Source organism: Juglans regia, chromosome 14, assembly GCF_001411555.2.
Source record: "Juglans regia cultivar Chandler chromosome 14, Walnut 2.0, whole genome shotgun sequence".
Lineage (NCBI taxonomy): Eukaryota > Viridiplantae > Streptophyta > Magnoliopsida > Fagales > Juglandaceae > Juglans > Juglans regia.
Genome location: NC_049914.1, coordinates 27,959,598 through 27,977,622, shown reverse-complemented (window position 1 = coordinate 27,977,622; position 18,025 = coordinate 27,959,598). Strand labels below are relative to the sequence as shown.

At 37.0% G+C, this 18,025-nt stretch overlaps 3 protein-coding genes and 1 non-coding gene across 4 annotated transcripts; 2 read left to right on the top strand and 2 right to left on the bottom strand.

The window, feature by feature from the left end:
* Nucleotides 1-1,007: 1,007 nt before the first annotated feature.
* On the top strand, nt 1,008-9,433 carry LOC109001655 (probable acyl-activating enzyme 18, peroxisomal). The gene is made up of 14 exons (XM_018979021.2): nt 1,008-1,463; nt 2,077-2,206; nt 2,325-2,584; nt 3,678-3,879; nt 5,334-5,374; nt 5,741-5,869; nt 5,999-6,072; nt 6,162-6,382; nt 6,772-6,866; nt 6,944-7,160; nt 7,416-7,541; nt 8,132-8,230; nt 8,524-8,730; nt 9,083-9,433. The coding sequence occupies exons 1-14, from the start codon at nt 1,195-1,197 to the stop codon at nt 9,194-9,196; spliced, it is 2,184 nt and encodes a 727-aa protein (XP_018834566.1). The 5' UTR covers nt 1,008-1,194; the 3' UTR covers nt 9,197-9,433.
* An 831-nt stretch (nt 9,434-10,264) lies between these two features.
* LOC109001656 (probable polyamine transporter At3g13620) lies at nt 10,265-12,135 on the bottom strand. Its single transcript, XM_018979022.2, has one exon. It carries the CDS (start codon nt 11,863-11,865, stop codon nt 10,438-10,440), a length of 1,428 nt encoding a protein of 475 aa, XP_018834567.1. The 5' UTR covers nt 11,866-12,135; the 3' UTR covers nt 10,265-10,437.
* A 1,271-nt stretch (nt 12,136-13,406) lies between these two features.
* TRNAG-UCC lies at nt 13,407-13,478 on the bottom strand. The gene has a single exon. It is a non-coding gene; the product is annotated as a tRNA-Gly (tRNA).
* A 66-nt stretch (nt 13,479-13,544) lies between these two features.
* LOC109001657 lies at nt 13,545-16,276 on the top strand. The gene is made up of 3 exons (XM_018979023.2): nt 13,545-13,733; nt 14,677-15,060; nt 15,420-16,276. Exons 1-3 carry the CDS (start codon nt 13,580-13,582, stop codon nt 16,133-16,135), a joined length of 1,254 nt encoding a protein of 417 aa, XP_018834568.1. The 5' UTR covers nt 13,545-13,579; the 3' UTR covers nt 16,136-16,276.
* Nucleotides 16,277-18,025: the final 1,749 nt, after the last annotated feature.

Below are 18,025 nucleotides of genomic sequence, written 5' to 3'. Positions count from 1 at the left end.
TAGACGCTTTTAAGTAATAGACAGATATATATATATATATATGCTGATCTTAAGTGAATCGTTAATTTTCTCGTCATGCTGTACGTTTTATATGATTAATGTTTTGGTTTCTAACTATTTATGCGTCATCATTTAAGCAATGGATTTTAGCTATATATTTATTCAATCAACACTATAAGAAAAAAAGGTATTTGTGATGGATTATTTGTAGAATGATTATTTGAAAACATACTCATTTTGATAAAAAAAATAATTATTTTTACAAGAAAAAATAACTGATCACAAATAAATAATTTTTTTGTAATGCGAGACAAATTAAAGGAATATTATATATGAATGTGAAATTGATTTTCAATGGGGAAGATATATAAAGGATGCATGAAGTTTTTGTTTCACCTAATTTAATTTGGAAGAATTTAGAAATTTTATATCCAATCGTTTTGTTGGAATTTACATGGATTTAAAATCAAATAAAAAAAAAAAAAAAAAAGTCAAAATGTGTGGATGCATTCTAGGCCACATCAGTCATGAAAACAAGAGTTCTAACGTTTGAATCACAATTTTTCTTTTTAAAAATAAAAATAAAAATGATGTCGCCATCCTGCCGGGTCAGATGCTTAATTGTCTTCAGCCAGATCAGTCACATGGCCGAACACAAGCATTTTCCTTTGCGTATAATAAATAAATTTGTGCAACACTTCGAACATTCAACTTTAGCTATTTATAATTGTTCAGAGAAACCACTCAATACGAATGCTTTAGGTTGTGTTTGGATGTTAAAGTGAGTTGAGTTAAATTGAGTTGAGTTGAGATGATAAAATATTATTAGAATATTATTTTTTAATATTAAAAATTTTCATTCAAAGTTGAGGTAAATAGGGAGGCAATGAAATGTGATATATATATATATATATATATATATAAAATCTTTTTTGAGACTTTTGAAATAGTTTGTTCGTCTGTCAACCTCAAAAGTGATTGTCGTGAAGTCAGAAACTTAATTACATGCCACCAAGCTTGTTGCCTGTTGGAGTTGGCTAATGGCGATCCATTAATCAAAAGAAACTTGGAAGGCTATCTTGCTTTATTGGAAACCATCCGCATCGCCTGCCCAACCAACATCTTTGCCATTTCCTAACTACTACAACTGCCACGGTAAACTACCACAAAAACGTTGGAGAGAGGGAGAGAGAGATGGGGAAGAGTATTAGTGAAGTTACAATGGAAGACTTGTTGAAGGCAGGCCTAGCGATAGAAGAGGCCAAGGAGTTTCAAAGGGTCCTTAACGAAGCAGTTTCTGGAGCCGAAAGGTCTGATCCAAGAAAGGTTTGGCGCGAGGTGGTGGCTCGGAGGGTGCTAAAGCCATGGCACCCGCATGGGCTGCACCAGCTGATCTACTACTCTGTCTATGCTGATTGGGATACCTCCACCAATGGCCCCCCTCCTTACTGGTTCCCTTCCCAGTATGATTTTAATTTGCTCTTTCATTTCTCTCCTGCCTATCCTCCTGATCTACCTACTCCTCAATGTTTTCTGGCACTGCTTTATTTGTTTGTTTTGTCTTTTCAGCAGTTTCATTTCCATTGCTGTTTCCGTTTTGGTCCTTTAATTCTTTTCCATTTGTCTTCTTCCTTGTTACATGAGATATTTTTCTGGTACCAGTATTTGATTATTACGATGTTTGATGTCAAATCGGATCTCCTTCAACGATGCTGTAAGAACTCATGAGCTATTTGTCTGTGTTTCTTTCCATGTCCTCTGGCTCTGGATCAGCACCATCGCGACCTAGTAATGTTTATTAGATTCTCTGCAAGTGGTAATTATGAATGTAGGCGGCATTGACAGTGCTGCTGCTTTTAATTAAATTTAATATGATTGGTTATATGTGACGGTTGTATCAGTAGTTGCAGAAACTTCTTTGTACTCATCTTTGCTGCAGAACATCTAGTGTATGTATTCTAACTGAAAGGTCAATTGATTTTTTATTGTAATGACTCTGAGGTTGCTTTTCTTTTATCTCTTCAAACATTTAATGTACTGGTTTCTATTAAGTGATCCTCGTTCTCTGTGTCTTAGATATGAGTCTAAACATACAAACTTGGGACGTTTGATGGAAAATTATGGTTCAAAGCTATTAGGGACTTCATACAAGGATCCCATTACAAGTTTTAGCCAGTTTCAGAAGTTCTCCGTTCAGCATCCTGAGGTAAATATACTTTTTGTTCCTACATAGGTATGCATATGCCAAGTTTGATACGAAATAGTATTTCAAATTAGAGGAACTGAGGTTTGATTCCATCTCTGTACTTGTCAATGATTCTCAGGCTTACTGGTCGATTGTTTTAAAAGAGCTTTCAGTTTCGTTTCATGAGGCCCCAAAGTGCATTTTAGATACCACTGACAAATCAAAACATGGGGGAACGTGGTTGCCTGGTTCAGCTTTGAATATTGCAGAATGTTGTTTGCTACCAAGAAGTCATCCAAGAAAAGAGGATAGTGATTTGGCTATTGTGTGGAGGGATGAAGGCTCTGACGATTCCCATATTAATCATATAACATTAAAAGAATTGCGACAGCAAGTAATGTATGCTCTCACGTTTATCCCCAATTATAAGTTTCTGTAGCACACACGCACTCAGAGTGCAATGTGATCTATCTAGTGACATATGAGGGGTTACTGCCTTGATCTCACAGAGCAAAATTCTTTTCAGATGTATTCTTTTTAGGGAATCCGATGCCAAGTCTTTTTAGCACACTTTCCATCCCCAGTCTGTTGCATCTTTTGTAGTGGGCTATTATACACTGGACCTTGAACTACTAAAAGTTACAATACCCACGTTTAAATATGACTGTTAAAATTTTGTGTAAAATCACCTCCCCCGTTTAGATTGAGAGATGAGATGAGATGAGATGAGTTGAGATGGTTTATGAATAGTAGTGAGATTTGTGAGTTGAAATTTGTGAATAGTAGTGAGATGGGTAGATTTAATTATTTGTATTATATTCTTAACACTTGCATGGTAGCTCTAGCTTAAATGAAACCCTCTCTTTCTATAAGAATAGGATGGTGTTGTGTTCAAGATGCTCCCAATGTAGCCGAGGGCCCATGCACCCCCTAGATTAGTCAGGAAGCCGTTCTAGGACACCGGGATCCAAAAAAAAAAAAAAAAGGTGCTCCCAATGCATGTGGAATTGACGAATAAAAACAGACAATTCTCTATTAGTGCAGTTAAATCATTGGTGCACCACCTAAATGGGAATGTTTCGTAATGTGCATACTTGAGCCAGTACAACAACACCAAACTTGTGCTTTGGGGTTGTAAGTTGTAACTGGTGCCTAAGTAGTTGTCTTATTTGTTTTTGGATGTAACAATCGAAATCCTTGTAATCGGTAGCTCTCTTCATGGTTGTACTTGGATCTAACCACATAGTGACATGAGATAATTATTAGGTGTCAGGAGGAGAAAGGGGTGTACTTGCCACTTGGGAGCCTGCTTTGGGTTATTCTCATTATGGAAAACCAAGCCTCCTTTCTAATGTTTTCTGTTTTTTCTTATTTACAATATGTTTTTCATCCCTCATGTCACCTTGATAGATCATATCTTAATAAAGTCTCTCCTGCCCCCTGATCATCTTCCTTTTTAACATTGTTGATGTGTTTACAATGTGATTCACAGGTTGGTGGCAAATGCACTGCATGCAATATTTACAAATGGCGATGCAATTGCAATTGACATGCCAATGACAGTCAATGCAGTTATCATATATTTGGCGATTGTACTAGCAGGATTTGTTGTTGTATCAATAGCTGACAGCTTTGCTGCTAAGGAAATTGCAACTCGTTTGCGTGTATCAAAAGCAAAGGGTATCTTCACTCAGGTGATAGTTCACTTCCATAAACCATTTGCTACATTAGAAATGTGGGATTTCCTTGGGAAACGAATCTTGTTGGCCCCACTTCTCTATTTCTTTCTCCCCAAAAAAACCCCGAAGAAGCAAAGAAAGGGAATTTCGGTTATGCTGAGGACATGCAGAGTCATGTTAGTTTTACAATGTCATTGCTAAATTGCCAATTGGCAAGGATATTTGTATGTTATTTGCTGCCTAGAAAATCCCTTAAAGGAACTCAAAGGGGCAAAAATGCCTGTCTGACCATTCTGCCTTTCGGATAGCTATCTAATTTGGGTTGCTCATTTTACTTACCCAAAAATTAATTTCCATTTCAACAGTATCAATGTGTTCGAAGACATCACTTTCTTAACATTCAGATGAAGATTGTTTCATCTGTGAGCCATTTGATTATCAGTTTGGCACATTACTACATATGTTTCTGCATATAATGTTGCCATTTTTGGTTGTTCAAGTTTCTGCATACTGCCCAGATCAAATCATATTAGCATGAGTGGATTACAACTACTTTCCAATTGTTTCCAGAAGCACAGCTCCAAGGCATAATCTGTTAAATCACCGTCTCAAAAGCTTAAACTTATGGAAAGACGTAGATTTTATTATTTATTTTATATTTCAACACTCTCCCGCACATGTGGGCCAGACTCTTCCTCAATGAGTAGCCCAACACGTGAAATCTTTAATTAAATGAGGTAAAGTGAGGAGTCAGGTTTCGAACTCAGGACTTCTACTCTGATACTATGTGAAATCACCATTTGTCACAAAAGGTTAACCTCATAGGAAGAGGTATATTTTATTATTTATTTTATATCTTAACATAATCCCGGCCTAGTTCTATATGAGTTTCTTTGATCTAACAAATCATTAAACCAATAATTGATGTTTATTTCAATATAAAGCCTCCTCTCTCCTTGGCCTGGTGGCAATCTTACAGAAAATATTGGTTAGATTTTGGAAGACTTAGTTAACATATATTTTGTGATACCCCATTTTGATAAGTGATAAGGGGTGAGTGGTATATAGGATCCCACATTATTTGGGAATGAGAAATTCTTGCTCTTTATAATGATTTCAATGGAGCTCCAATGAGAATGAGAAATTCTTGCTCTTCACTGCAACCGGCAGAACTGGACAGTTTAGTTCCCTCAACACCCACAAGTCATGCGCCCCCACTGATTTGAACGTCCTCATGGAACCCGAGATGTCCATAAATAAACATTTTATCAACCTGTATATTGGGTCTCTCCCTAGTGGGTTTGGGCTTGTAAAAACCAACATGAAGGCTATTACAATTTGGCTTCAATTGTCACTGGCTGTCTTACTTGAGTACTAATTTAAATCTTGAACTAGTTTTGCTATGTTTCTGTTTATATATATGGTGCTCTTGTTTTTAAAAATTATTCCTGTATGACATTCCTATGCAGGATTTCATATTAAGAGGAGGTCGGAAGTTTCCTTTGTACAGGTAAATGCAACCATTCTATCATTATGATGGTCAATTCATCTTTCTTCTTTCCGACAAAGTGGTAGAATTAAGAGAATAATCTATGATTTAAATGCTGAACTCAGCCCAACTGAGCCCTAGGCAATCCTTTTTTTGTTTGGGCAAAATGCAAAAGGCCATACACGATATGCTAGTTTCCATCTGAGTTCTTCCTGTATGCATTTGTTTGAAGTTCTATGCCTTGTAGCACTTACAGGGGATAGAAACTATTCCAAGCACATTAGTTTCTTTTTCTTTGCTCAAATTTATTCACGGCCTTAGTCGGAGACAGAACTTGTTTATAGGATACCTTTGTCATGATCGTGGTTATATGCTTTCTCCTTGCAGTCGAGTAGTAGAAGCTGATCCGATTAAGGCTATAGTGCTCCCTGTGATTGGGAAGGATGTAGGCACTCAGCTAAGAGAACAGGATTTATTGTGGAAAGATTTTCTTTCTTGTGCCAGTCACCATCCGAGGTATGTTTATTGTAATGATGTAAGATTGAACCGACAAAACACTTACTAATGGAAAGAAATTTCTATTTTTGTATCACATGCTAAGAATGTCCAACGAATTTATGAGTAATGGCCTTCTCTTCCTGGCAGCTCAACTAGTAATATTCCAAGCTATCGACCTATAGAAACTGTGACTAATATTCTCTTCTCATCTGGAACCACAGGTAGAATACTATTCTAGCAAATATATATTAGCTTGACTGTAAGATTCCTTTTATCATAATTGTTTAACTCATTCATCAGCCTTCATCAGGAGAACCAAAAGCTATTCCATGGACACAGCTTTCACCAATTCGAGCTGCTGCTGATGTTTGGGCTCACCTTGATGTTCAAGTTGGAGATGTTTTCTGCTGGCCCACAAATTTGGGATGGGTGATGGGACCAGCTTTACTTTATTCATGCTTTCTAACTGGTGCAACTCTTGCACTCTATCATGGATCACCTCTTGGCCGTGGCTTTGGAAAATTCGTTCAGGTGATGGGAATAAAATAAAACCAAGGGTAATAGGCTTGTAGGAGGGCCAATTCTAATTCTTAATCAATTATATCCTTAGAAAAGAAACTCCCAAAGCCCACTAGAGATCTTATGAAAGACCACAATTGCTTAAAATGGTTTAAAATTTTTAGTTAGTGATGGAAATAAGACAAACTTTTTCCCAGGCTTTCTTGAAGATGAACATTACTTAGATGAAGTTGTACTATGAAAATTAATTACAAAAAAAGAAAGATTTACATGATGCTCCAGGAATAACAAAACTTCTCCATACAGCTATATATAAGTCACTGTAGCAATTGTATGTTTTGCACTAATGTTAGAACTCTCCATCCAAAATACCAATTAATTTTTCTATAACTTCTGTTCAGGATGCAGAAGTGACTGTTTTGGGTACAGTTCCTAGCTTAGTAAAATCTTGGAGGAGTACGCAGTGTATGAAAGGCCTAGATTGGACAAGGATAAAGTAATGTGTCTTTGCATTTTAGAAAAACCCTGTTGTATTTAACTCAAGAATAATAACTTAGGTATGTGCATTTACAGATTATTTGCATCCACTGGGGAAGTATCAAATGTTGATGATGACCAATGGCTTTCTTCAAGAGCTTATTACAAGCCCGTTATGGAATGTTGTGGCGGCACAGAACTTGCATCATGTTACATCCAAGGAAGTCCATTGCAGCCGCAAGTTTTTGGAGCCTTTAGCACAGCATCAGTGACAACAGGCATTGTTATCCTTGATGAATATGGGATACCCTATGTAAGCATATTTTCTGGATCATTTCTAGATAAGGTGCATTTTCTTTTGTTGCTGTTGCAATCATCTAACTGTCACCAGATCAGACCATCCCAGTACCTGGTTGTACTCTGCTATTGCAGTGACTGTTGATAAGCAATTTCTGAGCAATTGCAAATGTGATGATGAAAAATGGATGTGGGTCCGTGAAAGCAAATGACCGATATTTATGAGTTCATTTTATATGGACATAGCTGATCTCTTTGACCTATATGACAGCCAGATGATCAAGCTTGTGCTGGTGAAGTGGGTTTATTCCCCATAAACATGGGAGCAACTGATAGACTGCTTAATGCTGATCATGATGAACTTTACTTCAAGGGCATGCCAATGTATAAAGGAATGGTATGTGTATACCTGTCTATGTTTGAATGCTTGCATAATCACATCTTTGTATGTCTTATCATAATATCATTGAAAACTTTTTTTAACCTACTGACAGGACGATATTCTTTTGAAAAAATTAGTTATTTCTTCTCCACAAAAGCAGCATGAATAGTGTCCTTAAATGACTAGGGACAGATCACCGGACTAGATGCAGTTCCCTTTCATATGACTCTTGGACAGCTAACTAGTTAATAGCTATCTTGAGATCGGGTGCATAGGTTTTGGGTCTTGATTCGAAATTGATTGTGACCCTAATTTTTTTATATAGTTCCAAGTGTGCTATCTCACCCATAGGATAGCAATTGCTGAAATGGAAAGATGTTGCTACACGCTAGTTCTTATGATGGGTAGCTTTATCATTTACAACAGTTATCTGCATAACTTAAAATTTGTACGTTAGAATTTCTATTATTTTATCTTTATGGTTTTATATCCATTTCCCATAATTGACAGAATATGTACAAGTGTAAGATATTCTGCTTGGTGAGTATAAGATATGACTCAAGGGGGACTAATATCATATTATAATTTGATATATGCATTGTCAGCGCCTCAGGAGACATGGAGACATTGTTGAGAGAACTGTTGGAGGCTATATGATGGTACAGGGTAGGGTTGACGACACCATGAACCTTGGAGGCATTAAGGTACGCCATTCACCATATTCTTCAATGTCATCGTTTGACATTGACCCTGCTATATGCCGTGGACTAACTGGAGGAAGACAAGGTGTCTTGAACTTTTATAAATTATGGGTTTCTTTAAAGTCAACTGGATGGGAAGTCTCAACTTTAAAATCCTGCCAAATAAGCTTTTGACACGTGACGCAATTAAGCATACTTTAAACTGGCTTCACCTGAACGAATCATCAGTTTTCCTTTAATTGGTATGCTTAGAATAATTTTTTCATATTGGAACTTTGAATGTTCTTGATACACAGACAAGTTCCATTGAAATTGAGCGCGTTTGTGACCGTGCTGATGAAAGCATCTTGGAGACTGCTGCAATCAGCATTGCACCCGTTAATGGTGGTCCAGAACAATTGGTCATGTTTGTAGTATTGAAGAAAGGGTTTAATATTGAACCGGAACAGCTGAAGAGCACATTCTCAAGGGCCATTCAAAGCAACCTCAACCCTTTGTTTAAGGTTTGACTTTCAGGCTATTCTATTCCTTTCCCTTTCAATCACTGTTTCCATCACCTGATCAGTTTTGGAGCTTAGCTTCAGATTTGTTAGAGTCATTCAAACTTTATCCATCTAAAAATGTTTACACAAACTCAAAATGGAGTCATTTTTGCGAATTATAATGAAACTGTGAATGTTTATGATAGACTCATGCCAGATGCTATGAAAAAGCTTGATCAGCTTATTTCAAATGATATGTGGAACAGATGGAAATAATTTCCCTTTTCAACTCCGTTGTGGTTTCTGTGAATCAGACTACTTTACTTCGTACATCGTTGGTCCAATTTCTCCAACTTGTTTTACTGATCAACAGGTGAACAATGTGAAGATTGTTCCAGAGTTCCCCAGAACCGCTTCAAACAAGTTATTGAGAAGGGTCCTGAGGGACCAAATGAAGCATGAGTTTTCAGTACGGAGTAGAATTTAGCAGCACATCCGTCCATTGTTGGTGCATCAACAAATCTCAAGAATCCATCAACTTGAAGTGCATACTGAGATGCTTGGATTACTGAAGTACGTAAAGGGAATAAGAAGAAATGTTTGAAAAACGTGAAACAAGCATAAATCCTTGGTTGATATATGTTTTGACATTAATAAATCGATCGGGGCTCATTGACTTTGATTTTGAGGCATTTACTCCTTTAACTCTGATTATACCATAATATGTCATAGAGTTGCTGATTGTGAAGTGTGAGTAGCTTGCGATATAGCCCATTGGAAAATGATCGAAGGGCTTGTTGCTGAAATAGAGTAAAGCTAACAATCAAGTTACTACGGTATTCATGTCGTGTTAAATGAAAAGCTTGGCCTTCATTCAACCTTATATGGCAATCTTGTGGCTCGAAGCTTCGAAGCTTCGAAGCTGTCACTGATTGCATTTACCCTTAAGAGGCTGCTGCTGGTAGCTGCAAAAGGCTATGGTTCTTTGTAGAATTTCAAATATAGAGAGTAGCACGTAAGACTTGTACATGAGCATCTATAACTTCAATGAAAAGGTTCGTAGGACTCTAGAATATTAAGGAGTTTGTGCCACTTTTGCTCAAAGCTTCTCAAATAGATTACTAGATAGGATAGAATAAAGGAAGCACACAACAATGGAATAGGATACACCAATTGTTCCAAGAATATATGGATCAATATGCTTTGAAGCAAAGCCGAGAAGAATTTATGCCAAAGGAGCTAGGTTTCAACTTTCTTTATTGAGCATATTTCTATCTTCAATCTAGTCATTATATATGTACTCCTCATCACCAAACTATAGTTGAGTAGAACCATTAATTTAAGAGTATTCCGTCTGCATAGTTACAAATAAATTAATACAAAATACTCATTCCTTTTCACATCTTATCTTTCAATTTTCTCTACCACTTTTACATGAACAAGGATGAATTCGATCTTATGTAGAGGCCGATTGAAGTACTGGTCTATGAACTATATAAAAAAATATATTAATTTATTTCTGAAGCCATGCCTCTGCAGAAAGGAACATGCAAAATGTAAAATGTAATTCATAAATTCATATGAGATGTTCTAGTTGCATACTGACCTAGAGATCATAATAATTCACCTGGTCAGACTCAGAGCCAAGTGTCTGTAACAGGTTGAATTTTGTTTACAAAAAACAAGGTGAAATTGCAAGGTCAAACGTTCTTTCAACTGGTGAAAAGGTCATGAATGACCAACCACCCTCACTTGGTCAATTTCTTCAAGTCCTCCAACGTTGAACTTCAACAACTTCTTTGATTTGGCGAGTTTCATCAAAAAGTACCATCCAATCCCAGCAACAGTCATTATTCCACTCACTAAATAAACAGTCTTGGTGGCAATAGCCATTATAACTATCAAAAACCCAGAGGGTATCAAGCACATCATAACCAGCCCTGGCAGCCTCAATGGAACCCTGTACGGTCTCTTCATCATTGGCAACTTCCTTCTCAACCATATAAATGCAGCAAATTCTAACAACATGCTCAAAGAATACAAGAAATTAGCCGAGGATATGATATCTGTGAAATTGAAGTTTGAAACCCCCAGTGAAATCAAAGTGGTTAGCAAAATCCCAACCCAAGGGGTGTTGAACCATTTAGACCTTAGACCGAAAAACATGGGCAAAGATCCTATATCAGCCATACCCAGAAGTTGGAAAGCACTGCTGCTTAGCTGTGCTTCGTATAGACCAATTGCTGATAACACAGCACCAAATTCAAGAAAGATTTTCAACCATTTCCCTGCAATCATACCTGCAGCTTGGGCCATAAACCCAGCATCCCATTCGCTTTGGTCCACGGAAAGAGATCCAGTCACAGCCAAAAGTGGAAATAGATATGCCAAGCAAGTGAAGATCACCGAAACCAAAAGGGCTTTCGGGTAAGTTTTCTGGGGGTTTTCAACTTCTCCGGCAAGAGTACTGACACTGTCCCAGAAATTCAAGTTCCAGAAAAGGGTGTTGAAGAACAAGTTCCAATCTTTCTCAACACCCTTCTGCCCCAGACTGATCCATCTATGAGGTTGAATCTTTGGGAGTGCAATCAATGACATCAATACAAAAGGCAAAAGTGAAACAACAGCAAGTACCACGGCGGCAAATCCAACAATTGTCAAACCAGTATAATTAAGAAACGAAAGGCATAGAGTTGAGCCAAAGATGGCGAAGTACCTCGGAAGGCCAGATTCTAAAGCAGGGAGCAGTCGCTTCATGTAGTCAATGCAAAGAACTGGGAAGGCAGCGATGTTGATGACACCACTAAGGAACTTGAATGTGCCCATGAGGGACCCCCAGAAAGGACCAAAGGCGCGCTCGGCCCAGATGACAAAGCCACCGTTGCCGGGAAAGGCTGTGGAGAGCTCAGCGGTGATAAGGGCCTCCGGGATACTCCAAATGAAGGGAAAGATGAGGAAACCGAGAATGGCGAAGAGGGGTCCTGCTGCTTGCACCGCTGGTTCCTCTCCATAAGGGCCACCGGCGACTTCGAAGTAGATGATAAAGATGAGAGGTATGAGAGTCAGTTTCTTGGGGTCTGTGCTTGTTGTTGTTGTGGCTGTGGAGACAGGGAGTTCGTGAGGCATGTTTGGTGGTTTTGAGGAAGTAGTTTGCATTGTGGTTGTGGCTTCTCTTTTCTTTCTCTTCTGTGTGTTGCGTCCTGGAATCGAAACTGGTGCAGTTTAGGTGGTGATTCTTTCTATAACTGTGAAGGCTTAAGCCAAACCGTTCCCCGTAAGGGAATGCTAATTAAAGGTTGTATATTTATACATGGATTTAGCCTTTTTAAGATATTCTTTCTACAGCCATTAACAAAATATATAGGAAGAATTTGTTCTCTGTATGTGTTATTCTATATTATGTATGCACGCTATCTGGTGTAGAACTAGGAGATAGTGAATAGACGAATCGAATTAAATAAACTCGAGTTTGAGCAATTTATGGAGTACTCTTATTTATTATAAAGGAAGATGGTTTGCCATCAGTATCTTATTTTAGAGTAAACGTGACTAAACCTTTATGTTAAATAATTGAAGATTTTATGCTAGCTGGTTGCAGATTTGGATTCGACCTTCTTGATCTTCAGTCTTGTTAGTGGCAGTGCATGCATGGCCTATAACATTCTAACATGGAGGCTGGGAAAGATCAAAACGCATCAAACTTAGCTTTTTCTTTTGTGGTCATTTTTCAGCCTCCATTCAAACACTCTTGATCCTTACTTTTAATTTATATGATCAAGTATATATATATATAGAATCAATGCGAAACATCATGCTGGCTAGTTAATTAATGTTCTTACTAATTTATCCTCGAAATACATTCAAATCATGTATCAATATGTATAAATGTATTTGATCTCGTGATCACTTTTTCCTTTCCACTAGTTGACTTTATGTTTACTAAAGTAAATAAGGTTCGAGGAGCCAAGTGGGAAAGGAGGAACCAATACCAATATCATATATATTCGTTTCTAAAGTACATTTGATCTGAAAAATATTATAAAGAAATTTTATTTACAATCCTGAATGAGAGACTGCATGTACATTCTTATTTGAAAACTATACGTAGACTAACTCAGTGTAAGATAGTATGTTCACAGACATGGTGTTGGCGGCATAATTGATGTAGCATAATAAAGTTAAAAGCTTTTCTACTCATTATTCTTACACACCACATATCATACACTAAAGTTTTTTTATTTTTTTTCTCTTACCAAATGTGTGGTATATGGATGATGAGTAAAATAATTCAATAAGTTTAAAAAAAATAAAATCAAAAACAAATTTTAAAAAAAAATAAAAAAAAAATTGTAATGTGTAAGAATGATGAATAGAATTTTTCTAAAGTTAATAAAACTTATAACTAGCGTCTTCGAGAATTATTCAAATGAAACTTAGCAACAAATTTGAGAAAAATTCAAAGAAAATAAATATTTACAACCGTGAATTGTCCAATCGATGTGTAATAATAAGTGACTCACGTAAAAAAAATTAATTTTTAAATAATAAATTATATTCTTTTTTAAAATAATTATGCGACGTTTACGGACTTCACAAGTAGAATTACTCTGATTCAAATTCAAATAATAATGGAAGAATGGACTTGCAAATGGTTGTTTAATCGCGATCGCGTTATTTAATATTTACAAAAGCAAAAGTGCGTTTGCCGGGAGTCGAACCCGGGTCTATTGCTTGGAAGGCAATTATCCTAACCGTTGGACTACAAACGCTGTTCGGAATGTCAACCTCGAAGTTTCTAAATAACAAAATATCCTGGGTGGAAAGAAGTTCCTTTTATCTGCCTTCTCTTCCTCTCTCTGGGGTGCCAGCAATGGAGTCGCTTTCTCTGAGCCAAATAATCTCCGCAGCCCATCAAGGTTCCGAAAGGATAAGAAACCCAGCAAACCCGATTCACCGAAGAAGAACTCACGCCCAAACTAGTCATTTTCGCTTCAGTATCCTCTCCAAAAGGTTTGATTTCCAAGGTACATACTAACTTTGTATTCCATGTGAAAATAATTGAATTTTCACATTTTCAGGTCTTTGCTTATTGGCTATCCCCTAGTCCACCTCAAGCTTCATGTTTGGTTCCTTTTATTTTCGGTTTTTTAAAATAGTAGGAACCAAAAAAAAAAAAAAATTGTTGTTTCCTTTCGTTTAACTCGTCTAGTTCTTATTATCAAAAAGTTCCTCTAGTCTCAAGAATCTTATTCAAGGTTTTTATGGTTTAGTCTATTTGGCAATATTATGTATATGGTTTGTTGTACGGTATATATTTTTTTAAGTTTAAAGAACTACATACAAAAAAAAAAGGGTCAGATCAAAAGTTAAACTACCAATCGGCATCAATGGAGATAAAATATGCGTCAATAAAATATTATCAATAATATGTTTTTGGGTGTTCATATGTAGAGAAAGAAAAAAGAACATAACTTTTCCATTTTTGAAGGAAATTGGAAGAAACTTAAAACAAGTATCGTGATCATATTGGGCTATGGCTTTAGTATATATCGGTAAATTTTTGAAGTGTATGAATGTTCGATTCAGTTTAAGCTAACCTGACTCACCTGAGTCGACTATATGTAAAGATATTTGAATTTGACTCTGTCAGATACATAATTTGTATTATGTAAGTTGTAGAACTTAAACTTGTTATAGCCAATAATAACAATTCATGACTTACAGTTATATTTACATTTAATGGGGTGCTGTCCTATGTTCTATATTTCTCGTACTGGATAAGCGGCCTCTGTAAGTAGTTGACAATATTATCATGGAGTATAGGGCACATTATTTGAGTCTGAGAGCATTAGTCTGTGCATTACCGTGGCACTAGGGTTATGCATTTGTCATAGTTGTGTTTTGGCATCAGGTTGAAGTAATTTTTAGTCATTTAGCTTTTGCATAAATTAATAAGCGTCTGCTCAGATTTTCAGGGCTACGCAAAACCTTCCCGTCTCTTGCCAGCCAAGGAAGTGAAAGTCTGCACAGATACCTCAACAGAAAAGATTTTTCCATCTTTCAAGGAGGATGGATCACAGTTTTTATTCAAGATCAAGTTAGGTACGAGTAACTTCTATGGCTCCAGTCTGAGTGACTTAAATGCTGGGATTCTCCTATGCTTGATTGGCGAAAATGGCGATTCCATATTACAGAGGATACCGGCCAGTTTGATGACAGCTGATTCTTCAAAATTGGAGGATGTGATTGACCGAGATATGCTCCATTTTCAAAGAGGTTCTGTTGATGAGTTCGTCTTCGAGGGACCCAATCTGGGAAGAGTTGAAGCTCTTTGGATCAGTCTTGAATCAGGTTATTATCTGCTGGGGATGTTTCAATACATGCAAGAACAGTATGGAAAACTTGTGTATCTTACTACTTTTGCATCCCAAATGAGGAAGGTAGGGAATAAAATTATAAATCATGGAAGAAAGCTTAGATCTAAGTGCTCAAATGGTATTCCAGAATTTATTGGTCTTTCTTCAATATGATGATGACAATAACTCCAGACTTCTGTTTGTGACCCTATCACTCTAGAATCATGCTATTGATTTACTGTATGATCATAGATAATGTGGAGTGTGTGTTTCTTCAAAAACTGCACGGCAAGGTATATTATGATCATGTTTGACCAGAAGACTAACCCTTCTCATTTCTTTCTCCAAGGTCAGGTCAGTGGAGACTAGGAAGTGTGAGCTTGACAGTTATCTGTGGGTTTCAACCGTCATTAGAAGAACAAAACGGAGATGAACTTGATTACAGTGGTTTCCAATATGATTTTCAAACTGAGGATTTTTTGCTTGGGGAGGGAAGTGATGTATCCATGGTGGAACTTAGACCTTGCCTTGCTACCCAGTTCTCTGGGGTCGACTCCTTTGCCTTATTTGGCAAAAGCCTCTCCCAAGAGACTCTACTCGAGAGTCGTGGGATATCAAATGAGGAAAGCATGAGGGAATATGCAGATTTGAAGATCTCTTTGCTACTTTATGACACCGTGTTAATCTTTGTTGGTGCATCAGCCGCATTCTTTTTGGCTGGGGAAAATACTTCTTTTGCATTCTTAACTGGTGGTGTTGGAGGCTTCTTGTATCTGTTGCTATTACAGAGGTCTGTTGATGGTTTACCAACACCAAAGGCTCCAACGTATATTTCCACAAAGACAGAAGGAACTAATGGAAAGCTTGGAGGATTCAAGGGCCCAATATCAAGTCTGGCACTAGTGATTGGGTTTTCCATATTCTTAGTGAAGAATAGCTATGGAGATTTGCCCTTGGCATTCACGCCAAAGGAACTCATCGCTGGTATGATGGGGTTTCTTTCATGTAAAGTCGCCGTCGTGTTGGCAGCATTGAAGCCCTTGCCAATGGGTCTGAACATAAACGAGTGATAAGCAGTTCTGTATCCCACAATGAGTAAAAGATGGGGGAAATATATACATTTAATTCTTTTGTCCCTGTCCTAATACTTATAACATATATTATTTTCTAAACAGAAGCTTTGTTCTTGCAAAAAACATGTAGTAAACCTACCAAAACTCATTTCTATCACTCGTGCAAAACTCAAGTGAGTCGTGTTTGCCACCCCCCCCGGCCCCCGGCGGCACATTTATGATCTGCAAATGCGTTGTTAAATAGAAATAGGTAGCTCAATTGTTTCCATCGTACCAATGTTACAACCAATGACAATGATATGTTGTTGTTTTTGTTTTTTTCCAATCATTTTGCCAGATACTGAAATGGCTAAACAGGCATATAATTCTTTTTTTAATTTAATTTTAATCTAAACTTTGCAAAATTTTCTATCACCTGTTTTCAAACATTCATCGATAAACATAAAGTTGGGCCTTTTCAACCACAATACGAAGAAGACATGTAATGATGTCATTTAGCTTCAAACAGCAGGAGATGGATATTGTTGCAACACAGTGTCATCTTGTACTTCTAACATGTTTTCTTCCATTTGATTCACCATGCAGTGAAAATACAATAGCGACAAGATACGTGGACTTGTAGTTGTGGCCCTGTCCTGTTGTAATCTTCAATCGGCCTCATTCAAAATATTATTCAAAGTTATCTCTAAATGAAATAAAAAATTATGTTAAACATATAATTAATTGAAATGACTATAAGAAAACATATAGTTAATTAAACTTACCGGTTTCTAACTTGTAGCTTTCAGCATCTTCCATTACATCTTGGGAGTCATAATTAATGGAGGGAGCCATTAACCAGCTTTGTGTGCAAATAAGAGATTCAACTATTGTTGGAGCCAATGAGCTACGAAATGAATCTAAAACACGACCTCCAACACTAAATGCCGACTCAGAAGCAACAGTAGATACGGGAATAGCTAACACATCTCGAGCTATATTGGCAAGAATCGGATATCTCATTGAGTTCACCTTCCACCATAGTAGAATATCAAAGTCAGGTGTCGATCTTTCAACACTTTCCATGAAATACTTATCCAACTCTGATTTAGACTCTACCACACCTTTTGATGCTTGATATTTGTGATACATACTGAATATATCATCCACATTATCATAAGAAGTGTTGTTTTGGGTCTCACCAACACTTGACTGGCCCCTACTTGAACTCACACTGGATTTTGAATATTGCTCATACATCCGCTCAATCATCCTTCTTAACCAATCAACAAGTTCAGACGCTTGCTCATGACCAAGAATATTTCTACAACAAAACTCCAAAACTTCCAACTTGAAGCGCGGATCAAGCATAAATGCAATAAACAGTATTTTGTTCAATTTCTCAAAATTCCCCCAATACTTGTCATATTTCAACAACATCCTCTCCGACATGGTTTTCAGCATATTACTCTCACTCATAGAAAATTTATTCAAATGGTTATAGATTGTAAATATTTCTCCAATGAATAAATTTGAAGTTGCATAAACTGAGCCTGAAACCCGCAAAGTCATATCATAAAAAAGCTTCAAAAATGGTACAAAAACCTTGATAGTTTCTCAATCATGTAAAGTTGGTATTCCTTGTCCAACCTCAAGTAAATATGGGCCAAACTCATTGTCTTCATCTTGCATCACCTCAAACGCCGCATAATATTTGAGAGCATCACTCAACATTAGATATGTTGAGTTCCACCTAGTTGGAACATCAAGACAAAGAAGCCCACCACCCAAAATATTTTGTTTCTCTACACATGACTTGAACTTATTAAGTCTTGCAGGGGAAGACTTCACATATTTAACTGCATTTCGAATCTTCACAATTGATTTATCAATTTCTTTCAATCCATC

Excerpts from the sequence above, each read along its gene's own strand:
- LOC109001657 (XM_018979023.2), top strand. The coding sequence starts at position 13,580 with ATGGAGTCGCTTTCTCTGAGCCAAATAATCTCCGCAGCCCATCAAGGT. Across the intron at positions 13,734-14,676 it reads CAAAAGGTTTGATTTCCAAG|ATTTTCAGGGCTACGCAAAA; the intron begins GTACATACTAAC and ends GCGTCTGCTCAG. Across the intron at positions 15,061-15,419 it reads TTGGATCAGTCTTGAATCAG|GTCAGTGGAGACTAGGAAGT; the intron begins GTTATTATCTGC and ends CTCCAAGGTCAG.
- LOC109001655 (XM_018979021.2), top strand. The coding sequence starts at position 1,195 with ATGGGGAAGAGTATTAGTGAAGTTACAATGGAAGACTTGTTGAAGGCA. Across the intron at positions 6,073-6,161 it reads CTTCTCATCTGGAACCACAG|GAGAACCAAAAGCTATTCCA; the intron begins GTAGAATACTAT and ends AGCCTTCATCAG. Across the intron at positions 7,542-8,131 it reads TGCCAATGTATAAAGGAATG|CGCCTCAGGAGACATGGAGA; the intron begins GTATGTGTATAC and ends ATGCATTGTCAG.
- LOC109001656 (XM_018979022.2), bottom strand. The coding sequence starts at position 11,865 with ATGCAAACTACTTCCTCAAAACCACCAAACATGCCTCACGAACTCCCT.